At 38.3% G+C, this 21773-nt stretch overlaps 2 protein-coding genes across 6 annotated transcripts in view; both read left to right on the top strand.

Annotated features, from left to right (window-relative positions):
- Window positions 1-443: 443 nt before the first annotated feature.
- st8sia5 (ST8 alpha-N-acetyl-neuraminide alpha-2,8-sialyltransferase 5) lies at window positions 444-18970 on the top strand. 4 transcript variants are annotated; one of them, XM_044332756.1, is made up of 9 exons: window positions 444-1766; window positions 7510-7617; window positions 7922-8014; window positions 11397-11489; window positions 13884-14045; window positions 14476-14620; window positions 14826-14938; window positions 16406-16498; window positions 16612-18970. In XM_044332756.1, exons 1-9 carry the CDS (start codon window positions 1621-1623, stop codon window positions 17072-17074), a joined length of 1416 nt encoding a protein of 471 aa, XP_044188691.1. In that variant the 5' UTR covers window positions 444-1620; the 3' UTR covers window positions 17075-18970. The 4 variants fall into 4 exon arrangements, with proteins under 4 accessions (XP_044188691.1, XP_044188692.1, XP_044188693.1 ...); XM_044332757.1 differs by having other exon boundaries at window positions 446-1766; window positions 13959-14045; XM_044332758.1 differs by lacking the exon at window positions 7922-8014 and having other exon boundaries at window positions 447-1766.
- Window positions 18971-19582: 612 nt separating this feature from the next.
- Window positions 19583-21773, top strand: part of LOC122968856 (lipoxygenase homology domain-containing protein 1-like) — a 37235-nt gene continuing 35044 nt past the window's right edge. For both annotated transcript variants that reach the window (XM_044334358.1, XM_044334357.1), the window contains exon 1: window positions 19583-20558. The gene's annotated coding sequence lies outside the window, so the exon portion shown is untranslated. The remainder of the gene's footprint in view (window positions 20559-21773) is intronic.

Here is a 21773-nt window from a genome sequence, read left to right on the forward strand (position 1 = left end):
GCCATGTGGACCTGTGCACACATGAGAAAATAAATGGTTGTGAAAAGTAAAACAGACCTTTACAAATATTCAAATATCAGTGGTTCAATCTGACTTTCAACAAATTCTGACTTGACTAGAATTACTGCAGATTACTTAAAGTAACTAAAATAAAACGTATGTCTGTGTCCAATATGTGTCAGTAAATCTGGAAAATCTGTGGTACACTTAACAGATTTGCCACTTTTCTAGTGTGTCCTCACTATTTTAATTTCATCTGTCACATCCCACCTCTACGTAAGAGGATTAGGGCCATATGTGAAACATTTATTTGAGTTTAAAGTCAGGAATCTGATGTTAAAGTCAGAATGAACAGATTTGCAAAGCCAGAATTCTGAGAATAAAGTTTAATTTCAGAAATTTCTGACGCCACATGTGGCCCTAATCCTCTTCCATACACCAACGACTCTGCTGCTTGAAGGCTGCTAATGCATCACTGCTGAAGCAGCCCATGCTAGACTTTGATGACATGATCAAATGACTGTCAAAGTGGACACTGGCAGAAATCAAATGTCACTAATACAGTTATCAGCCACAGCCTGAGAAGGGTCTGCTGGCTCTGAGAGAGTGCTGCTGTCATGGCATTAGAGTCTAGCTCTCCACAATGTTGCTGTCAATTAAGGTTTGAACACTTTATTAAGAGTGGAGGGAGTGGTGGGAGATACCAATTAACTTCAAATATATTAGACAGAAAATTGCTGAGCAGAAGATAAGTACCATTAATGCGGAGCAGAAACTCTTGTGAATTGAACTCCAATGAATAAAATAAATAGAAAACTGTGATTGGGCAAAAACAAGCTCTTGTGCGTTAGTGTTGCAACCATATCAGATCTGCAGAAATTACAATGAATTCTAATTTGATGTAATCTTTACATCTAAGATTAAGCGCATCCTTGAAGAGGAGACCGTGACCTTGGGCTTTGGCTGAGTAAAGGAGCATCTGAATGAGACGCGGCGCGCCCCTGGCTGCCAGGCTGAGAAAAGGCGCATCCTCCTCCTTTTATAATTCAGTCACGCAGCTTTGCTCTGATTTGAGATGAAGCATGAACGATGTGAGGTTTTTTTTCGGTCGCTGCTCACATCGGTAATTTAATTTTTTTTTTTTAAAAAAAAGCGCGCTTGGCATCGATGCATTTGCTTTATCTGATTTAAACATTCCGGGATTTATATTCTAGACAAATTGCCTTTTGAGCGCTTTTTTTTTTGGATAATCTGCATTGCTTTCCTTCCGACCGAGTGGCTGCACCTCGTCGACCAGCAGCGCGCGCGATATCCGATAGAAATCAAAAATTTCTCCTCGGGACATTTCATGATTTTCATCTCCTCTGACTGCAAAATATACACAGCTATAGAATCTATTCCTGTAGATTTGCATACGGGCCCATTAATGGTTTGCAATTGAGATCACATCGGCGACAAATTGCAATGCTTCTCAGTCAATGATGCTTTGGTATGAGAGCAGTAGAATAGCATAGGAAGGTGAGGGGACAATGTCCAGTCTAGCGGGTACAAGACACCTGCGCTCCTGGTCCTGAATGCATCGGAGAGAGACACCTAACCGGGTGTCACCGTCAGCCCTGGATGCTGCGCCGAAGAATGGGATACACCGACCCATCGTCGGGTAAAGATATACTAGGCAATAGATCTCTTTGTTTCATATTTATTTGCGCATTTGGACTCGTGACACTATTGCAACAGATTCTCTATGGAAAAAACTACATCAAGAGGTAAGTGCTGATTATTTCTCTTTAGTCGTCGTTAATAGACAAAAGCAATTAGAGCGCAGGCCCGGCTGTTTATGACAGAGTTGTACACACTGTAATGATAATATTCAGCCGTCATAAGCATGCCTTCATAGCCGTTTTGTGTGAGGCTTATTGCTCATTTGTGACCTCCAATTAATGACTGAATGGTGAAAGATAAATTATGAATGATAAATTGATAAATGTTTCAGTATACATGGAGGATGAAGTACATGTCGGGATGCATGGGGAGGAAAACAAGCTTTAATGGCTGGAGAGAACAATAGCAATTAACCATCCATCTTTTTTTCCCAGTGGCATAGAAACAATTTCCATTGGATTTATTTTTTTGATATCTTCTGAAAATGAAGCATCACATTCATACCATACACAGTGTTCCAGCTGTGTATGGTAATGTTTTCCCTTTCTTTTTCCAAAGATCTTTATTTGATTTTCCGTTTCAGCCTTCTTGACTGGTCCTAGCCTACATCTTACAGAGGCATCTGGTTATCATAATGCAACTGAAAGCTATTGGAGCTGATGATGATTACAAACAGCAACATGTCAAAGATGATGTGTATTTCTTATTGGTCCCTGTTAAATATATCTTTTTCTTTTTTTAATTTTCTTTTTTTTTTTTTTTTTTTTTACCAGGCTGCAGTCAGTGCACATGCAGCCACTGCAGAACCTGTTTTATAATACCTCTGCAACAGTAACGGTGTCCCTCATACAGATCCTTGGTTGGAAGTCCAGTTTTACATCTTAAGCATTTAGACCCATTTAAAAAAACTTTCACTAAATTGCAGGAACCCTTCTTTTTCATTCTGAGACAAATTTCAGTGTGAGACGAGCAGATGTTGAGAAACCGGGATGTTTTATCTTTAGGTGGTTTAAAAATGACCTGAAGAACACCAAATCTCACTCCTGACAAAGGAACAATCAGAAAACCTTATCCCCCACCTCTAGATATTTTACAGACAGCTCATATATGTTTACTCCAAAGCAAACATATATGTGCTGCAATCTCAAAGCTCCCCCACAGCTAACCCCTCCCCTGCCACCCTGCCGGGCTGGTCTAACAATACTCAATGTGGATTCATGGCATCCTGACCTCTGCGGCGGGATGCATGAATTCAGACCCGACACACGCACACCTTCTTCGCCTGCGCCCTTACTTTTCTCCTAGCGCTCAGCCTAGGAGAGAGAGAGAGGGAACAAGCCACACCACAGAAACCAGTGGGCTCAGCGGCAGCCATTTTGCTACAGTCTGTCTGCACACACACCTCAGTGCAAGTGGGGGAGAGAGAGTGAGTGGAAGGAGACGTTGAGAGTGGGGAGACTGAGAGATGGTGATGAAATGAATGTGTTTGCATGTTTGTGTGCACGTGAAAGAGAATGCGGAGGAGAGGAGAGCGAAGACGTCATCTTATGATATCTGCCCAGGCGTGAACAATCTGAAGTCGTTTTCCATGCGCTCTTGGTGTTTCAGGGCATCACAGAAAAAAACATCTCTGCAAATTGGCGTTGAGGCGCAGAGGAGGCATTTGGATGCTTAGATTGAGTGAAATCGTAAAGGATAGGTTCACTGTTTTTCAAGTCTGTCTCAAAACAAAAGTCGGTTGCCCAAATGGACATTGACACATGTTTTCCTTGCTGTAATCATTCCTCCTGTTCATACTGACAACTAAGAGATCCTTTCATAATGTACTTTGAATGTAAGTGACAGGGGAAAAAATCCACAGCCATCCTTCTGTGCAAAAATGTATTTAAAAGTTTATTTGAAGGTAAGACGAGGCTTCAGTCATCCAAAATTAGTCAAATCAAGTCAATATCTTTCAAAGTTAGGCTACTGTCTGTGCCAAATTCTCTATTTTTATTTTTATTCCACTGCACCTGGAAGGAAAAATACTGTCTGTCAAGACATAAAAAGGGAAATTTTTACTAAAAGGACTGTAACTTTGGAAGATATCCACTTTATTTGACTAACTCAGACTGCTGTTTTCTCAAAACAAGGACTGTGGATTTTGGCTCCCATCACTTGCACTGTAAGTGCATTTAGAGAGGATCTTCTAATGATCAGAATGAACAGAAGGGATGATTACAGAAAGAAAAACCTGTTTTAATATTCATTTGGGCTCCAGACTGTTGTTTTAAGACAGACTCAAAGACGCCCACTGAAGTCAAACGAAGCGGTGAACATTATTGTACAGTTGTGATAAATCTGGCCATGAATCTTGCCATTTTGTTGAGTCACATTGTGGCGTCACATGAATCAGCTCCCTACCTGAATTTACTGGCATCATGAAGGACGAAGTGGTGGAGGATGTAGGATTGTAAAAGGGCAATGCAGGAACAAGAGGGGGTACTATTAAATAATCACAGTGAGCGACACACTTTTGTAAAGGCAGACATATTTCAACTCTGTTTGACTTGAAGAGGGTGATCTAAAAATACTTACAGCCAGAGAGGGAGTGGCACCAATGGCCCCAGATTGTAGCGCGCTAGTTAGAAACCATCCAAAAATTTGTGGCTTTGAAACTAATGATTTTCATCATTAATCTGTCTGTTATTTAAATCTATAAAACATTCAAAAAAAAGTTGTAAATTTCAATCACAGTCGTCAAGGTGACATTTTTAAATTGCTTGTTTTCAACTGTCCAAAAGCAAAAGGAGATTGAATTTACAACAAAGAAGAAAGAAAGAAAATTCCAGCAAATGTTTGGCATTTTTGCTTGATAAATGATTCAAACGATTACTCAATTAGTCTGCCCTTGCCTGATTAATTTTTCAATTAACTAATCACTTCAGCACTGATTTGTACGTGACTCTGTTTAAGAAATGAGCCCTTCTCGATGCATTATGTAAGTGAGTTGTATCTCCAGAGCTCCACGGCGAGGCGGCTTTCTTTGTTTTGTTTTTTCAGTTTCTACATGCAGTTGACAGAGTTGTACTGTACATATTGATGGTTACACAGTATTTTTCCTTGTAATTATACGTCACAACACTTACACCATTTACAAGAGTGATTCCCTGTTTAAAGTTAACGCAGAGATGAAAGAAAGAGATTTGAGTGGAGATCAAATCTGTTTCCATAAATGACATATTAATTTTCTGTTTTGACAAGCACAGTGAAGTACCTCTCTATCTTAAGGAGCTCTTAGTCGATACAGAAATACCCCTGGATATACTAAATGGACATCTGAGTCAATGCAACAGGATACGCAATACAAAGCAACTTTGAGCTTGTTGTTGATCAAATGCTCAGATCACAATATAACTGAGTCAATAAGAGATAAATAGACTCTTAATGTTTGTATTCAAGACACTGGATTGATGTGTGAGTCACAAGTAGTCACAAGAGATTGAGTAGGGTTTCACTGGTAGCCACTGTATTGGAAAAGTTTTGTATGATTTTTATATGCGATTGATCGACCCACTGCATTTTAGATCGGTCTTCAATGGACATAGTGTGTTGGTGATGATTAAAATCTGAGTAAGATAACAGTACAAGTGACTGAATTATGCTGCTTTGATTAGTTTTTCTGTTTGTATAACAGAAATATGTCCTATTTCAGGCACACATCCTAAACTCATGCATAAAAATGTGTCTGATTTGACTGTGTGTTTCGTTCCACAGCGCAGCCATCTGCAGAGCGTTACTGAGATGTTGAAGTGGCTCTCAGAGAAGCCAAATGTGCTTGCAGATCAGTATTGACATGAGTACTCGCTGATGATGAATGCTCCATCACATAATGCACTCAGAAAGGCTCTTTGGGCTCAATCGCACCGCTGAATTTAGCACAACACCCACAGAGCACTCACAGAAATGAGTCACACATGAATTCTTGCATAATAATCAGTCAGATATTAGACGAGGTTGTACGTCCATGGATATTTGAATGTATGGAACATGAGAGGTCTGTTCACATATGAAGATGTAACAACTGCAGGTCTTTAGAGGATAAGTTTGGTCATATTCTATATTTTTCTTATTGTCAACAAATCCCTAGCCAGGGAACAAGATGAATCTGTGAGCTCATGTTTATTTGCTCTGGCAGATGTGTTTGGCCCCCCTCCTGTTCAGACAGATTTCCAGCCGACCTGGCCTGGGTCAGGCCAATCACAACCATTTATCTAATATGGGATGGGTTTGATATGATGACTGTACAGAAGGCTACGTTGCTCAGCGCTAGTCACATGTTTTGTTGCTCTATCCAATTGCATCCAGAGGCATTTTGGTCTGCGCCCGTTGATAACGCCCCTTGGATATCGAAAATTAACTGAGAGGTTTCAGACTAGTGATGCCAGACTAACAAATCCCATGAAAAGACCAAAACCAACAATTAATTTTGTCTAGCAACAAGTATCGTCTGTGTATCCAAACTCTTGTATATCATATTCCTCTGTAACACAGAGCTCCATTGTTGTCCAAAAACTATTAAAAACACATCAGTGAGCCACGTCGTTGCACTGGATGACATGTTGCTTCATTACCATGAACGTGGGCGCTGTAGTTTATTTTGAATCCATTCCACATATACCAACTGCTGTTGTAAACACTGCTCATGCGCCAAATCCATAGCTGAAACTAGTCCCCAACAAAGAGACCCCTGGTTGAGTAACATTTGAGAAAAAACCACAGTGTGACCCTTTTTTTTTTTAAAGATTTATATCGTTCAGAAGGAACAAATGGTCTTGGGGCTGCGAGTCACGCACAGTGTAGGGAAGTTGAAAGTACTGAAAGACAGACTAACACACTGTTGATTTTGCTTTATTCATGGGATTTATTTTTTTACAGTAACAAAAATGTAGAATATAGCCAGTCATATGATTCAAAATAAGTTTGAAGTCTCGATATTGTGTGTGTTTTCAAAGCAGAGGTCTTTGTAGATTACTGTAAACAGACTCTGAACGCACAGACGCCCCTCATCTCTCTAGAATTAGTTGGGTTTATTCACCACCTGCACCAAATGGCCCCATCAGATAAATTCACTGTGGTCTCCAAAAGGGGACGGTTCCATGATTTAGTTTTAGGGAGTTACAAGAGACAGATTAAGAAAAGAGAATGGTTGAAATCAAAGCAGCAGAGGCCCTGGCTTTTAGTCAAACTATAAGGGTCAAGCTACAAAAACAGTGGATCCTGCAATTCCCATAATGCATAATTTATAGTCTCCAACTCCAAGTCAGGATAACCCCCTGATGACATCACACGGGTTATTTTCTCAGACTGGACAAAGCCACAGTTCTTTTATAGTAACTACACTTGGCAAAATCTGTTGGCATCTTGTCTTTAGGAGTAATTTGATATTTACAGCAACATTGGCACAGATTATCCTTCCCTTAAATCACTTCGACTTTAATAGACTGAATTACAAGTCTTACACTGCTACAGGCCAATATTGCACGGTGTGAATGTTTGTATCACACTCAGATTAGTGGCAACTGCCCAACAGAACATAAATTAGATATATATACATAAGATATTCAAACCATGGTGTTCTTAACCGAAAATTTATTCTAACCATGTTTGGTGTCTTACTTTGACTGTTTTTCTTGAGCCAAAAAGCTGGTCCCTCTTAATGTATATGTGTATGTGTATGTGTGTGTGTGTGTGTGTGTGTGCATATTTGACTTTTGTGAGTGAACACATGGGCTTGGTTGTATGTGTTTGACATTTTGCACAATAAGGACAATAAATCCCAAATAAACTGACTCATTTTCTTACTAGTGCGCAACAGTTTAGCCGACTCAAAGGGGACGAGACAGGAAATTGGACCGGTCCTGTTAATTTCTCGGATGATGGATCTCTGAAGCCTGCCAGAAATGGAAGGAAAAGGTACCTTTCCAGCGTGATTAACTGCACAACACCTCTGAGAAAAGAGAGTGAGATAGAGTGAAAGAGAACACAAGTTTCAAATCCATCATAGTGACGACCCAGCCCTGCATGCGTGGACTGGGTCGCTGATACGCCCACCATTCTCTTCAGATGCTGTAGAAAACACCGACATTTACTCTTCTTTTTTTTTTCCTTCTCTCTACTTGTTTTGAAATCTGCAGGTTTAGGGAATTAGCAGGGGTGGTGATGTCACAGGCCTAAATCACACATTTAACTCTAACTTAACCTATCTGCATGTTGACAGATGTTTCCGTCAGCATTTTCAGCCTGATTCACAGAGCTCCGTAATAGTCACACCCTGCCTAGCCGATATTAAGAAGAACAAACGCTCACAAAGGTAGGCCAGTTTGATGGCATTATTAGTATTTTTCACAGAAAACCAAGAATGCCTCTTTCTTTTTTCATTAGTCTGAAAGGTATAAACTCTCATATTTTTTTCAGTGGTGGTTGCACTTCAGATTTGCTCTTGTATGTTGTCTGATCCAGTCCACCTCGACCCCAGCTCCCTAAACCCCCCCCCCCCCCCCCCCCCCCTCCTCCTCCTCCTCCTCCTTCAGAAGCTGGTTGAACCTCCTCTCTGAATTTCCTGTTGATGTACTGGCTTCCCCTTGTGCCTCTGTGTCCCATCCAGCACCCATCTCCAAATGCCTTGTCCTCCTCAACCTGTGTCTCATGTGTTCTGCACAGCTCTGTGTGTGTATGCCATGTACATAGTGTGGACACTTCTCTCTGCTTGCCCTATCTCCCCTTCTCACATCTGCATTGTCTCTCTCTGCGACCTGGATTTCCCACTTTACTTTCCTTGTAACAAGAAGACAGGAACGTGCCAGATTTTGACCCCCCCCCCCTAAAGCTTCAACTCCTCATTGCACTGAGCAGTAGATGTCTGTGGTAAAAAACGCTGGATGCTTTCTAGTCCTGGACTGGTTTTAAACCAGCATTGTACGGTTAACCTAAGATGCCATAGAGATGAAATTCGTCTCATTAAGTGAAATAAATAGAAAACACTTGCAAAGGTTTCATCATCTTAGCTAAAACAAGCATTAATAGGTCTATTCAAAGTGTTAAATGTATTATATATAAGACAGATGCTGCTCTTAGTAAAATCTCAGAAATACACTGCATCATCAGGTGGATGTAGACAACCAGTTTCATTGCTCCTTATTTGTACGATTTCATCCCGACATCTTGTTCCTTTAATGCATCCATTCATTGTATTGCTCGCTGTGTTCTTTTATTGTCATTGTTTTTTTGTTTTTTTAAAAAAAAAACTCATCTCATTTACTTCCACAGCCACATGTAATATGTTACAATATATCCATCCTCCAAAACACCACACTTCATCCTGACAAATACAAAAAACATTCATTCTAGACACACATTATGATTGATGCCATTTTGACGTTAAATCTCGCCCTTCCTCAATTCAACAGTGTTTTACATGTAAATGTAAAAAAAAAGAAGATATGTAGAGCTTTCTAAGATTCAGATGCAACTCAGAAAGGGTATGTATAAAAATGATGATAAGAAATTGCTGATTGTAATCCAAAAATGAGACTAACAAGAGTTAGCATCAGTTAGCGTCAGTATGGATCAATAGAACATGTTTATTTAAATGCAGCCAGCAAGAGATGACTCTATGGTTTGGCCCTATGCCCAAACCTAAAAGGAAAATTATAGATCAGGGCTAAATAGAGCAACTCTCTGGGTATGCGATGATTTATAATTGGACAAAAATCATTTGGCTGATAAGTAAAAACTGATGTATATTTCTTACCTTCTTTTTATTGCCTCATGCAGATGTAGCAAAGATAGACAGTATATTGAAACAATGTTGTATTTGCATGTAAGTTGAAAACATTTCTAGTTATATATCGAAGCTGTTATTTTGGTTATCAGCCAAATGGAATTACAAAAACAACATCCAACAAACTGAACCAATGTGTCTAAATATAAGTTTGTAATGTGTAATAATGTGTGTCCCTCCAAGTAAACCCTTTAATTGAAATTGGTGCAAATAAATGCAACAATTTGATCTATTTTCACAATTTAGACAAAATCAATTAACCTTTTGGTTTATAGGATCCATCAAGCAAAAGATAACTTTTGCTGAACAGCGGCCACTGTGGTCACTAAGAGTAATTACAAGATAACGGTACACTGCATTTGCCTTCATCATGTCATGTAACGATGTAGTGTAAAAGGACCATAATTAGAAACAGAGTCATGAAGTCGGCGAACATATTCATTAATGTCAGTAAAACAGCATCTATCTAAAGTTCACTAACAGTAGCTGGTCATACCAGACCATGAAAGGCTGTAGACACAGACATGAGCAAGAGTTTGTTTTTTAGCTTATGAATTTGTCATTTGTAAAAGGAAGACTGTGTTATATCTTCTAAAACATACAAAACTCTGGAAAGCAGAATGTCTCAAACATCTAAACCAGCGATCAAACAGAACCACTCCATGCGTCAAGTAACTTATACTTCACATTCCTGTGAAGTATAAGTACTATCAGAAAAGTGCAGCTATGAAAATTATATAAAACACTGCTTTTTGTCAATTTTTTGAGGCCTAATGAAAAGTCTCTTTCTTCTGTCCAACATTATTAAAGCACCTTATAAACAAAGATACAAACGTTACACTGGTGGTTTCCTTCTTCTCCCCTTTCAACCTCCATCCTAACCACTCCCACTCCATCCTGAAACACCAACACTCACACACACATTTTATCCAGACTGCACTCTTGATTGCATGTAAATACAATGTTATGCTGCAAGAAATGAGGCATCAGTGTGCACAAAAAAAATGGCAACTTATTGACACCTTGATATGAATTTTACAACAATTATGAATCCTTTCCACTTTCACACAGTCACACCACCCCACTGAAGACATTACTGTTGTATGTTTTTGATTAATGTGTTGCCATTTCAGTATCGTGATTGTTTTATACGGTATATCTTAAATAAACGTATCTGATTCATTAGCTTTAATTGAAATGATTAAATTCCAAAAAAGTTAATGGTTGATGTCATTACTTTATTGCAGTGATCACAACTGACATACTTTCATGCAGTTATAAACGTATGAATATAGTATATAAATAATTATACTGCCTCATACAAAAGCACAGACACTCTCATATCCATATCCACAAGACTTGACACCACTATAGCCATCTAATCCCCTATTGTAACAAGCTATGCACTGGAATCAACCCTGTTTCCCTTTCAGACTATTTCAGACAGATGACTATTTTGTGTTTCTGATTTAAATTAATATACAGCACTCATCTATATGTACATATATATGTATATTTAATAGAATACCAGTATTAAATAATGTGATTTTTCATCATAACCACTTAAATAAGTGAAAATATGAGAGGTTTTTAATGTCCTCAAGTTAGGCTAAGATTGGTTTAGACTAAGATGTATTAGAATCTGGTGCAAGTGTCAAATAAACAGTATACAGTAACAGTATATCTTGTTTGTGATATCAGCTGTATCATTTCTGTCATCACAATGCTATACTTATATTCTAGTGTTTCATAAAGTCAAGCCATGGACATTTAGTAGTAAATATAAGATATTTTGCTTTATTGTGTCTTTTCAACACACTATATTGCATTTTTGTTCCACAGTTTGTTGTTAATTCTGTTGTTTTTTTTCCTGTATGGATTAGCCAGAGGATGACTGTGTGTATCCCTCCAGGTATTTGGAAAACTATGATGGCTCCTTTGACTTCAACTCCACTGCATGCAGGGAGCTCAGACAGGAGATTATGGATGTCAAAGTCCTGACAATGTGAGTGTTCATTTATGACACTTGTGGTTGACACCCTTATTTAGAATGAGATCTTTTTTTTCCTAAAGGTGATCCTCAAGTACCTGTCAGGTAGGTAGAATGTCTACCTACCTGTCTAATGTCTGTACTGAATTTCATGACAATCCCTTAGTTATTTCACCCTCTGGGGACCATGAATGTTCATACAAAATTTGATGGTAACTCATTCAATAGTTATTATTTCAGTCTGGACCAAAGTGGTGGACCAACCCGCCGACATCGCCACCAGCTTAGCTAAAATTCATCACAAAAAGTTACATTTTTCACAGAAGAAACAAAAGAATAATATATAACATGGAAGGTTACATAATTTGTATTATTTTAAAGCCCAGTCGTTCAGTTAAGAATCTCATAGTAAGCATGGCAGTTAAATTCCAGTTAAAGTATGGTAATTGCTGACTTATATTGCAATTTGATATTTGTGTTGATGATAGTGCAAACAAACATTTGTATCATAATCATAATTTACTGTATATCATATCTAGAGCCTGTTTGTTAAAGCTGGAGTGCGGGACCTTTGCATATAAATGAACGTCTGTTACATTCAAACCCTTGCCAAACGAGTTCACATAGTGCTGATTAAGTCTACCACAACCAGGTGGAGAATAAAATGTTGGCATGGTACGTTTCTTCCATTGAATCTCTACATTTAAATACGTTTAATACGTAGCATATCAACATTTCTACAATACGTATCATAGGGAAAGTGAAGTAGTTCAGGTGACATCTGTATGAGCTGACTTTTATATTAGGAGGAAGCGGATTGGGTGGTTGGCTTGAAAGTTAGATGCATGGGACAATGTTGCAAAAGCATCAAAGCAGCAGAGACCACTGCCTGCTTCCCGTTACAACCGTCAATACTGGGTATTTTTGGCAAGATATGGGGACATTTGCAGTCGTTTTTCTGGCTACAAAACTGGGTATTTTTAGTGAGATGTCAGGACATTTGCAGCCATTTTTCTGGTGACAAAACCGGGTATTTTAACCCAAACCATGATCGTTTCCTAACTAATCAAGTGGTTTTTGTGCCTAAATCTAACCAGACCTTAACCACAGCCTTATCACACCATAAAACCTAATTATTCAGCTGATAACGGCTATTTAATTCGGCGTTAAATGACACCTTAAAATATGATCAACATTGAAACGTACAGATTGAAACATAGAGATTCAATGTATCTATGGTTTGCAGAAATGTACAATGCCAACGTTTTATTGTGGCGATTGATTTGACTAAATCTCTCTGTATTTCACACTATACTGGAGTTTTTAAATCTGGCGTCTGTGGCGACTTTCATGCACTGGCACACTGGTAGTGATGCGTTTTGCGTCAACCAGCGATGATTGGTTTGTGACTGTTGACCGGGGTGGACCGTCCACAGTGTGCCCCAACTGTGTTGCGTCACCAGGGTGGGAACCGGCTCACATAAAAAGCGTCAGGGGTCTCCGGTGATGATGTTGACAGTGTTTTTGCAATCTCACTGCCAGAAGGGGGTGACAAAAGTTCCGCGCTACAGGTTTAAGTCTTACCCAGCATTATGTCCATTGTTGGTGGCGGCACTCAGATTTTCCATGACTTTGACCAGTAATGTGTTATAAATAAAGACTACTTTATTAAACATGACGTTGAGCTACATTGTGGAGAGATTCATCTGAACTGATTGTGTGACCATACATGGATGAGTGTGATTTTGAAAGTTTTTGTTCTTTTTTTATAATGCACTAAGTGATCAAGTGGCAGAGACTGTGATTATGTAGAAAACAAACAGCAAACAACATAATTTACTAAAATCATGAAGTAGAACTGAAGGAAAGAATGCTTTAATGCCACATGGCATCCATTTTGTTGCTGAAATTTCATCTTTTATTGACAATTAACCGTACATTATAAATAACAATAAGCCACTTGTGCTAACGGCCATTTGAGCAGCATTGCTTCCTCGTATATGAATGTGAACATTGTCCAGTGGCCTTTTGTGCACATTCCTCAGTCTTTTTGTCAGACTTTATAGTTAAATGCATTCAAGGCGCTTGGCGAAAGGCCATGAGCCACTCTGACTGTGGCAGAGAACAGATGCTGTCACTCTGCCAGACAGTCAAAGAGTATTGGTGCCGCCCGGCCTCCCAGAGCAAATCACATCTCCCAATCATCTCCAAGGAAATGTCAGTTCAAGGACAGCTATTTACAGACCTGCTAGATTAAGCCACTTTCTTTGCATTAACGAGTCAAGATCGAATTTTCATCAGTGCAGCCATCACAGAGTAACTACTGCAATTTTCTGCTCCATTTTTGTTCCCTTGTGTGTGTTTTTCGAGTGGTTTTTATGATGTTTCTTCAATCTACTACCCTTGTAGAGACATGGTTAATCAGAAAAAACATGGCCGTGGGTATCCTTCCTCATTCCACAAGTCTCTCTGCCTGTCTGCCAGGGTGAAAACCTCAGAGCTGTTTGAGAGATGGCGAAACCTGCAGGTGTGTAGATGGGAGCAGAGCAAGGAGGAGACCAGCAACTTCAAGTAAGTATGACTCTAACACATGACTTCAGGTCGCAAACTGCATGTGTAGTTTTTTCCCCCTTGAAGTGCATTTAATTCTTTAACCCAAATGTCCTGAACCTGGAGTCTTAAACAGTTCAAAAAACATATTTAACATTGTTGTATCACCTTGACATTTCCTAATTTTATAAGAATTGCTAATAAACATGATTTTTAACTGATAACATGTTTCAGAGTCCACCACAGAAAATTCCAGGTTGTTGCTAAAGAGAAATAAACAAATTGCTTGATTTTGCTTTGATTTTAATATTATATTTACATTTACACCAGTAGGGTCTGTGGGATCCCAAGCCAATGTCAACAAAACATAACAGGTTGGTCTTGAGGCTGATGGGAAATCTTCTACGATTAAACTAACACTCGCCTTTTTTTTTTTGGTGTCCTTTTAAAGGATGTCTCTGTCTCGCTGCTGTAATGCTCCTTCCTTTTTGTTCACCACCAAGAGGAACACTCCTGCAGGGACCAAGTTGAGATATGAGGTGGACACCAGTGGCATCCTTCCCATCACCACCGAAGTCTTCAAGATGTTCCCAGATGTGAGTTCATCATCTGCTTGTGATTCATGCATATATAAACATTGCAAACTTTAATGTTTACTTTTGAGTGCTTGCCATGTTCTAGCCTGTTGACCTTTGTATTCTACCAATGGCCTGATGGCACTAAGCCTATGATAAGATCTATTTGATTTCAAAAGCCCTCCTATTCTGTCTGACATTAACAAACTGTGTCTGTCTCACCCAGGATATGCCGTATTCCAAATCACAGTACAAGAAATGTGCTGTTATTGGAAACGGCGGCATCATCAAGAACAGCAAATGTGGAAAGGAAATTGATTCAGCAGATTTTGTGTTCAGGTATACAGGATCAAATCCTTCATTGTTTGTTGTGTGAGGGCTGCACAGTGATCATCAATTATTTTACTCACTATTAAGATTGTAAATATTTATTATTATGTTATACAATCATTTTGGGAACAGATTGGTTCTATTAAACTTATCAAAAAATGTCCCAAAAAAAGTTTAAATCTTCACATTATGATTATAAATCTATAAACAAAACTTGGACTGAGTAATAATGCCAAACACAGCATTCAATCACATAAAAGAGATTTAGCTCTTGCTCTGAACACTCGTTTTTTGCTACTTTCAGCCTGAGCTGATTTCGGCTCATGATGGATTTCTTTATATGATCATATGCTCCACACACAGCGCAGGAGTTCACTGATCCACTACACTAACATTATGGCATTTTTCCATTGTTTTGGGGGTAGTCACGCTGAGCCATGACTTGAACCGAGCTGGCACGCTGTGAGCTCACTCGCAAATAGCTCCAAATTTGTCTATTTCTCCTCATCAGGAGGGGGGCCTTAAAGAGACCGGAGCCAGCCTGTTAGAGACAGAGGCTGAATTGAGGGGCTGTATAAAGGGCCAGTAGAAGATAAATAGGGAGTTTTTTGAATGGTGAATCATGCAAAGCTTCTGTAGTGGAGTCCAAGAATAAAAATATAGAACTGGAAATGAACATAATAGGTCCCCTTTAAAATGCTCTTGCCTGTGATTGATTATTAAATAGGTATATAATGGCTATGCATGATATCGCGCTAAAAGACTGCGGCTATAACTGCATGTTCCAGACTGAGGATCCATGTATAAGACATGGAAATAAAAGAACAGCATTGTTCTTATACTGCAGTAGTCACACAGGTAGTACTGGCAAAATGATTTGTTGTTACATCTAGAGCAATTAATTACCACTAAGCCTTGTGGCTGCACAAGCTACTAATAGGCCAAAACCTTCTGAATGCCTTGGTCGCTAACACCACAAAATAATGCAGTATGAAATGCTCCTTGTCCATAGAAGTAACGCTGGGTACTACTGTGGGCTGTAATTGGTGATACATACTAATGTTTGCAGCTTACATTAGAGCAGACAAACACACAGTTTAATCCATTCTCTACACTTACTTTTCTTTGTGCTTTGGGTTGTGGACACACCATCCCCTAAAGTCTTTATATACAGACTATCACTTTGATTACAACCGCATGCACACCACTTCAAAATGTGAAGAATTCTAATACTTTGACATTGCTTAGTTACGGTTGCTAAGCTATGATTGGACAACTGCCGTTCAGGAGAGGGGTTTAGTAATGGTCAATGAAGTTTAATTAATTGTAGAAGTCCAACTCTTGACTGCAACTATCATATGATTCATTGTGCAGCTCTACATTATGTCTCACAAGCATGTCTAGTTTAAAAAGTCAAACAAAATGCATTTGAATTTCTGTAATAGTAACAGTGGACTTTTATCTCATTTTTTGCAGATGCAACATACCACCCATTAATGAGAAGTACTCAGCCGATGTTGGCACCAAAACAGATCTGGTGACAATAAACCCAAGCATTATTACTGAGAGGTACTGTATATATTGGTCAGAGTGAGAAATCAGATCACTAACTCTCTCGGTCACTTTAGTTTTCTTCTCTTCTGGCGTCTTTTATCTCATGTTTCACTTCCTCTGCACTGCAGATTTCAGAAGCTGGAGAAATGGCGAAGACCATTTTACGAAGTACTCCAGAATTATGAGAACTCCTCAGTGGTTCTTCCTGCCTTCTACAACACCCGCAACACTGACGTATCTTTCAGAGTCAAGTATATGCTGGATGACTTCGATTCCCAGAGGGGCGTGTTCTTCTTCCACCCGCAGTACCTGCTCAACGTGCAGCGTTTCTGGGCGGTGCAGGGCGTCCGGGCCAAGCGCCTCAGCAGCGGCCTGATGCTCGTCACCGCCGCGTTAGAGATGTGTGAGGAAGTCCACCTCTACGGTTTCTGGGCGTTTCCCATGAACCCCTCCGGCATCTTCATCACTCACCATTACTACGACAACGTCAAGCCACGGCCTGGCTTCCACGCAATGCCTCATGAAATTTTCAACTTCATTCACATGCATACTCGTGGGATCATTCATGTACACACAGGGCAGTGCACGTGATCCCTCATTCCACCCTCATTTCCATTTTACCTTTTACTTTTTTTTAAGAGCAGGTTTACCTGTTGTGTTTTATTTCAGTGAATGACACGGTTCACTATTTCTTCCCTATTTAAAAAGAGAGTTGGCCTTTGGAGCGTACACTTCCTCGCTGTCACTACTTCAACCACACGTTGAAGGTTGCTTTCTTCTAATTGCCAACATAGTTCTCTTTTCAATGTGTACTTTAGGTTGTTTTCTCAGCCAATCAAATCACTATGGTTATCTCCGACTCTCTGACCATAGGATGCTTGTTTTTAATGTGAAAAGTGGTCTTCATAGTGATGTTGTTTCTGTGAGGTTTTCTAGTGGCTCTGCTGTACAGAGATGTTGTTTTCTACCCAATGTTGCACAGATATTTATGCTGAAACAGGGCCGCAGTGGGTGTCTTGTGACCCCTCATACCACCTCTTCTTCTTCTTCTCCTTCTTCTTCTTCTTCTTCTTCTCTCTTTATCTCAGACACTCTGTGGGTGTGGCAGCTTTTAATGTTTGTGTGAAACAAAGCCTGAACCTTGATATTAAGCAAATATGAAAAAAAATATGAAAAAACATGAAAAAGTAACATCCAGTTGTCTACTTTTGTAATCTATTTCTTATTCACCACATTCACTGGGTGAATATTTTAAACTCTATTGAAATGGCCTGTTTTCAGTGGCCTTTCTCTCCCATTTGAAATTTTCCTCTGACATTTCTGGTGAAAAAGGGTGTGTGAGAAGAGGTGAGGATGTTTTCATTTTGTTTGTTTGTTTTCTCTTTTGGCTTTTCATGGTTTTGGACAAAAGCCAGATAAATATTTTACAGTGACACCACCTCAGCAAAACGTTCAAGGCTGTCTAATTTGGAAAGAAACAGATCACTGTTGAGTGACCCAGCCTCTTGTTGTCATTCATGTCTTAAGCCATGCTGCCTTATGATATCGAACCCCTCTACTGTATATGATATGCAATGCACCCATGTGTTTTGCTCATCTACAAATATATTAACGCCAAACAAAATATCAGTTTCTCTCTCAAATCAAAGGTCATTTAAGACTCAAAAAGATAAAGAAGTCCATGTGCAGTCTTCAGCTTATATTCTATTGGATTAGTGAAGTCTTACTCCCCGTAAACTCCATAATCATGTAATGCTCTGCATGACTTTGCTCTATACTTAGCTTTGTGTGTGCCTGCTTCAATGATCACTGAAATATGTTTACACTTAAGCCTCTACTTAAGCTCACAGTGCTTTTGGAGATATTTACACAAACCTTTTCACAAAAAAGGTGAATGGATTCGTCCAGTAGAATTGTATTATAGTGAATGCAGTTTGCATTGATTCTAGATACAAGAATGAAGGTTGCTGCCCCTTTGTGAAGTGCTATAACACTTTTACTACGACTGTATTATTTCACCTTCCCCTTTGAACTGTGAACATTCAGTTTGCACTCATGCATTTAAGCATCGTACATTTAAGCACCGGAAAGAAATGCTTTTTGTTTTGTTTTGTTTTGTTTTGTTTTGTTTTGTTTTGTTTTGTTTTGTTTGAATGTTTCAAGAGAGAAATACCGCAACTGTAATTTAATATTTTGTCAATCCTCTGTTCATGCTCTACTGCGCACTTGTCCATTTTTTTTCATTTACATTTGATTGCTAATAAGATTTAAACATAATTATCATTTATAAAGAGATATGAGTTCAGCAAATATGAACACCAAAAAATTGTTGTGCAGACACAACTGAATCTAGACTGGAAAAGGAATGAAACTGGTCTGTGTACTGAATGGAGGTAATATATAACACAGTGCTTCTTAACTGACTCTGGATCATTCTTTATACTGGTACGGTGTTTGTAAATAAATTTGTTTGGATTTTCTCACTTGTATGTTTGTGGATTAGTTATTATTGTGTGTGTGAGTGTGGATAAAATATATAACATATAAATTTATAAGATACTTAATTTCCAGATTTTTTGGTGCACAATGTTCTGACTATCACATCTTCTGCCTGTTGAGGGCCACAGAGGACACAAGGTGCTAAATTAACTGCCTCATTTCAGGCCAGTTAACCTCTAGTTTGTCTGGTCCAATTAGCTCCTTAAGCAAAGCTACTGTCAACACTTAAATTATTAAGCAGCAGCCGGTGTCAGTGTCATCGCACTGACTGACTCAGCGAAGGACGGCTCGGGCTTCTCCATCATATCTGAGTTGGAACTGTTGAGATCTTCAATTTTCAACCCTGTTTGACAAGCAAGTGAATGAATCCACTCAAAATTAATATTACCATCAAGGCTGCAATTGAAGATTTATAAAAATAATAATTTCATAATTAAGACAATTATTCCCACTGATTTTTAAATTGCTTTTTCTCGGCTCGAGTAAAGTTTTAAAAATATAAAACCTCCATAGATCAAAAATTCATAACAGAAAGAATCATAACTGACCTTTTTTGCAGTTTGAGGTGTCCTAGCAACACATTTTACAGACGTCTCTTTTACAGTGGTGGTCTATGGGGAAAATGCGTTTTGGGTTGCAGGAGGATTTTTTTCTGCAATACCGTGAGTGACCACTGGGAAAAATTGGCTGCAAGGCTGAGCAGCAGCTATCCAGCTCTTATAAAATATCCATGGCTATAACACCTCATGTTGATTGAGAGCATGTGGAAGCTAGTTGTTAGCAAGCGAGCAAATAAGTGGACAGTTAACTAGCTAAAATGGATAAATGATTGTAATAGCTAAAATAGTAATAGTAAATAGTAATTGTAGAAATAGCAAACAATGGATGGTTAAATAGTTATCCAACACTGATGGATAAATAGTTGAAATAGATAGATAAAATGTATAGATAAATGGTTAAGAAAGAGTTAGCTAGAAGTAAAGATAATGCTCACTAAAAGTAAGGGTAAATGGTTGAATAGCTAAAAGTAATAAATGGTTGAAATACTTAACTAGCGATGGAGTAATGGTTAACGGTTGGACTAAAAGTTAAATTGTAGAATTAGCAGAAAGTTGGACATAAATTGTTGAAATAGTTAGCTAATAGTAATGGACAAATGGTTGAAATATACAGCTACTAATAAACAATACAAATACCTAAAAGTGCTTAAAAAAGGTTGGAATAAATAGCTAAAACCAATGGTAAATAAGCAGTTAAAATAGATGAGTAAAATGTAATAGATAAAGAGTTCTAATAGTTAGCTAAAGTAATGGCTGAACAGTTGTAGCTATGAAGGGTTGTAGCTAATAGGTAAGTTAGCTAAAAATAATAAAATGGTTGAAATTATGAAAATATCCACTCTTTTATAATCAAAATCAATTCAAATGACCAGATTTGTAACATGATGGGTGGTGTCCAGCTCTTCGTTAATTACTGTATATGACTGATACCAGGTTCTGTTGAAAAGTTTTGTTAGCTGACAGCTGAACATACGAGACTCTCTGAACTGGACAAAAGCAACCACAAGCAAGTTCAGGTAAGTTTTGTCTCATGACTTACATTATTAACATGCAGTTATAGTTTGTCTTAAAACATGGAAAGGTATAAAAACATGCTACTGGCCTACTAGGTAGTTCTGCAGGACATTAAGAGAGGATCACATGGACAGAAACAAGATAATTTACAAAGTCACTTTATAACATCTGATTGTATTACATTTATAAAGTCTTTCATGGAGGATTTAATGTCTTATTTTAGTTGTAGTCTTAATGATTCCTCCGTTCCCTGGGTCAAATGAGGTTTGACTCTGCTATCATCTGTGGGTTGGGTAATCTGATGTTGAAAGATCAATATGACCAAACGCTGCCCTTGATGCCCACATTATCAGGTGTCAGGTGGCGGCAATAAGGCTAATGGGATGATTTGGCTCATATTCAGGTGCAGATGTGCATGCCAGTGTGATAGAACTGCAACATAAATGAAGAGAAGAATTTCTGCTATTATGAAGCACAAACCTACATGTCATGCAAAAAAAATATTCTGTTGTCTTTCTTATTTTTTCATGTTGATATTAAATTTAAATGAGTTAGTGTAATAAATAAAATTATGCTCGGCAAAAGAGGCTAAACAACTCAACATTGTTCTCATGATTTTAATTTAGCTTTGTATTGTTTTTTTCAACAGTTCTTTCCCATATACATCGTAACAGTGCCACAACTTCATTATCATTATCAAATTATTATTACTTAATAATTATTACCTCGTTATTAAATTATTATTATTATAATTTCAAGACATTGTTTGCTGAACATATGATGGGATGGAGGAGCTGTCTGAAATCAACATTATAAATGAAAATGTGACATTACATAAGACATGTAAGCTGTGATTTGTACCGATTACTTATTTCAGTGAGTAGTTTTAAGCAATTTTATGTGGTACTGAGGAATGGGCTCAAATTTGAACAAACCTTGAAGGAAACTTAGAGGTCATGATGATTACTTTGCCCATTTTTCCCTGATTACTATGATTATTATTATGCAGTTCTAAAACCAGTAGAACACAGCATTCATTTTCTTGCTTTTATCTGTTAATACAAACATCAGTTTATCTGTCAGTTTTAAATGAGTACCATAAATTCACTACCAATATGTGATATGTGAGACTTTATTATTCAGACAAGGGACTGCAGATGAAAATGTGTCAAACACATTTACATTTAATTAATATTATTAATATCCACAATACATAA

The sequence above is a fragment of the Thunnus albacares genome, chromosome 18 (genome assembly GCF_914725855.1).
Source record: "Thunnus albacares chromosome 18, fThuAlb1.1, whole genome shotgun sequence".
In the NCBI taxonomy this organism is placed as follows: Eukaryota; Metazoa; Chordata; class Actinopteri; order Scombriformes; family Scombridae; genus Thunnus; species Thunnus albacares.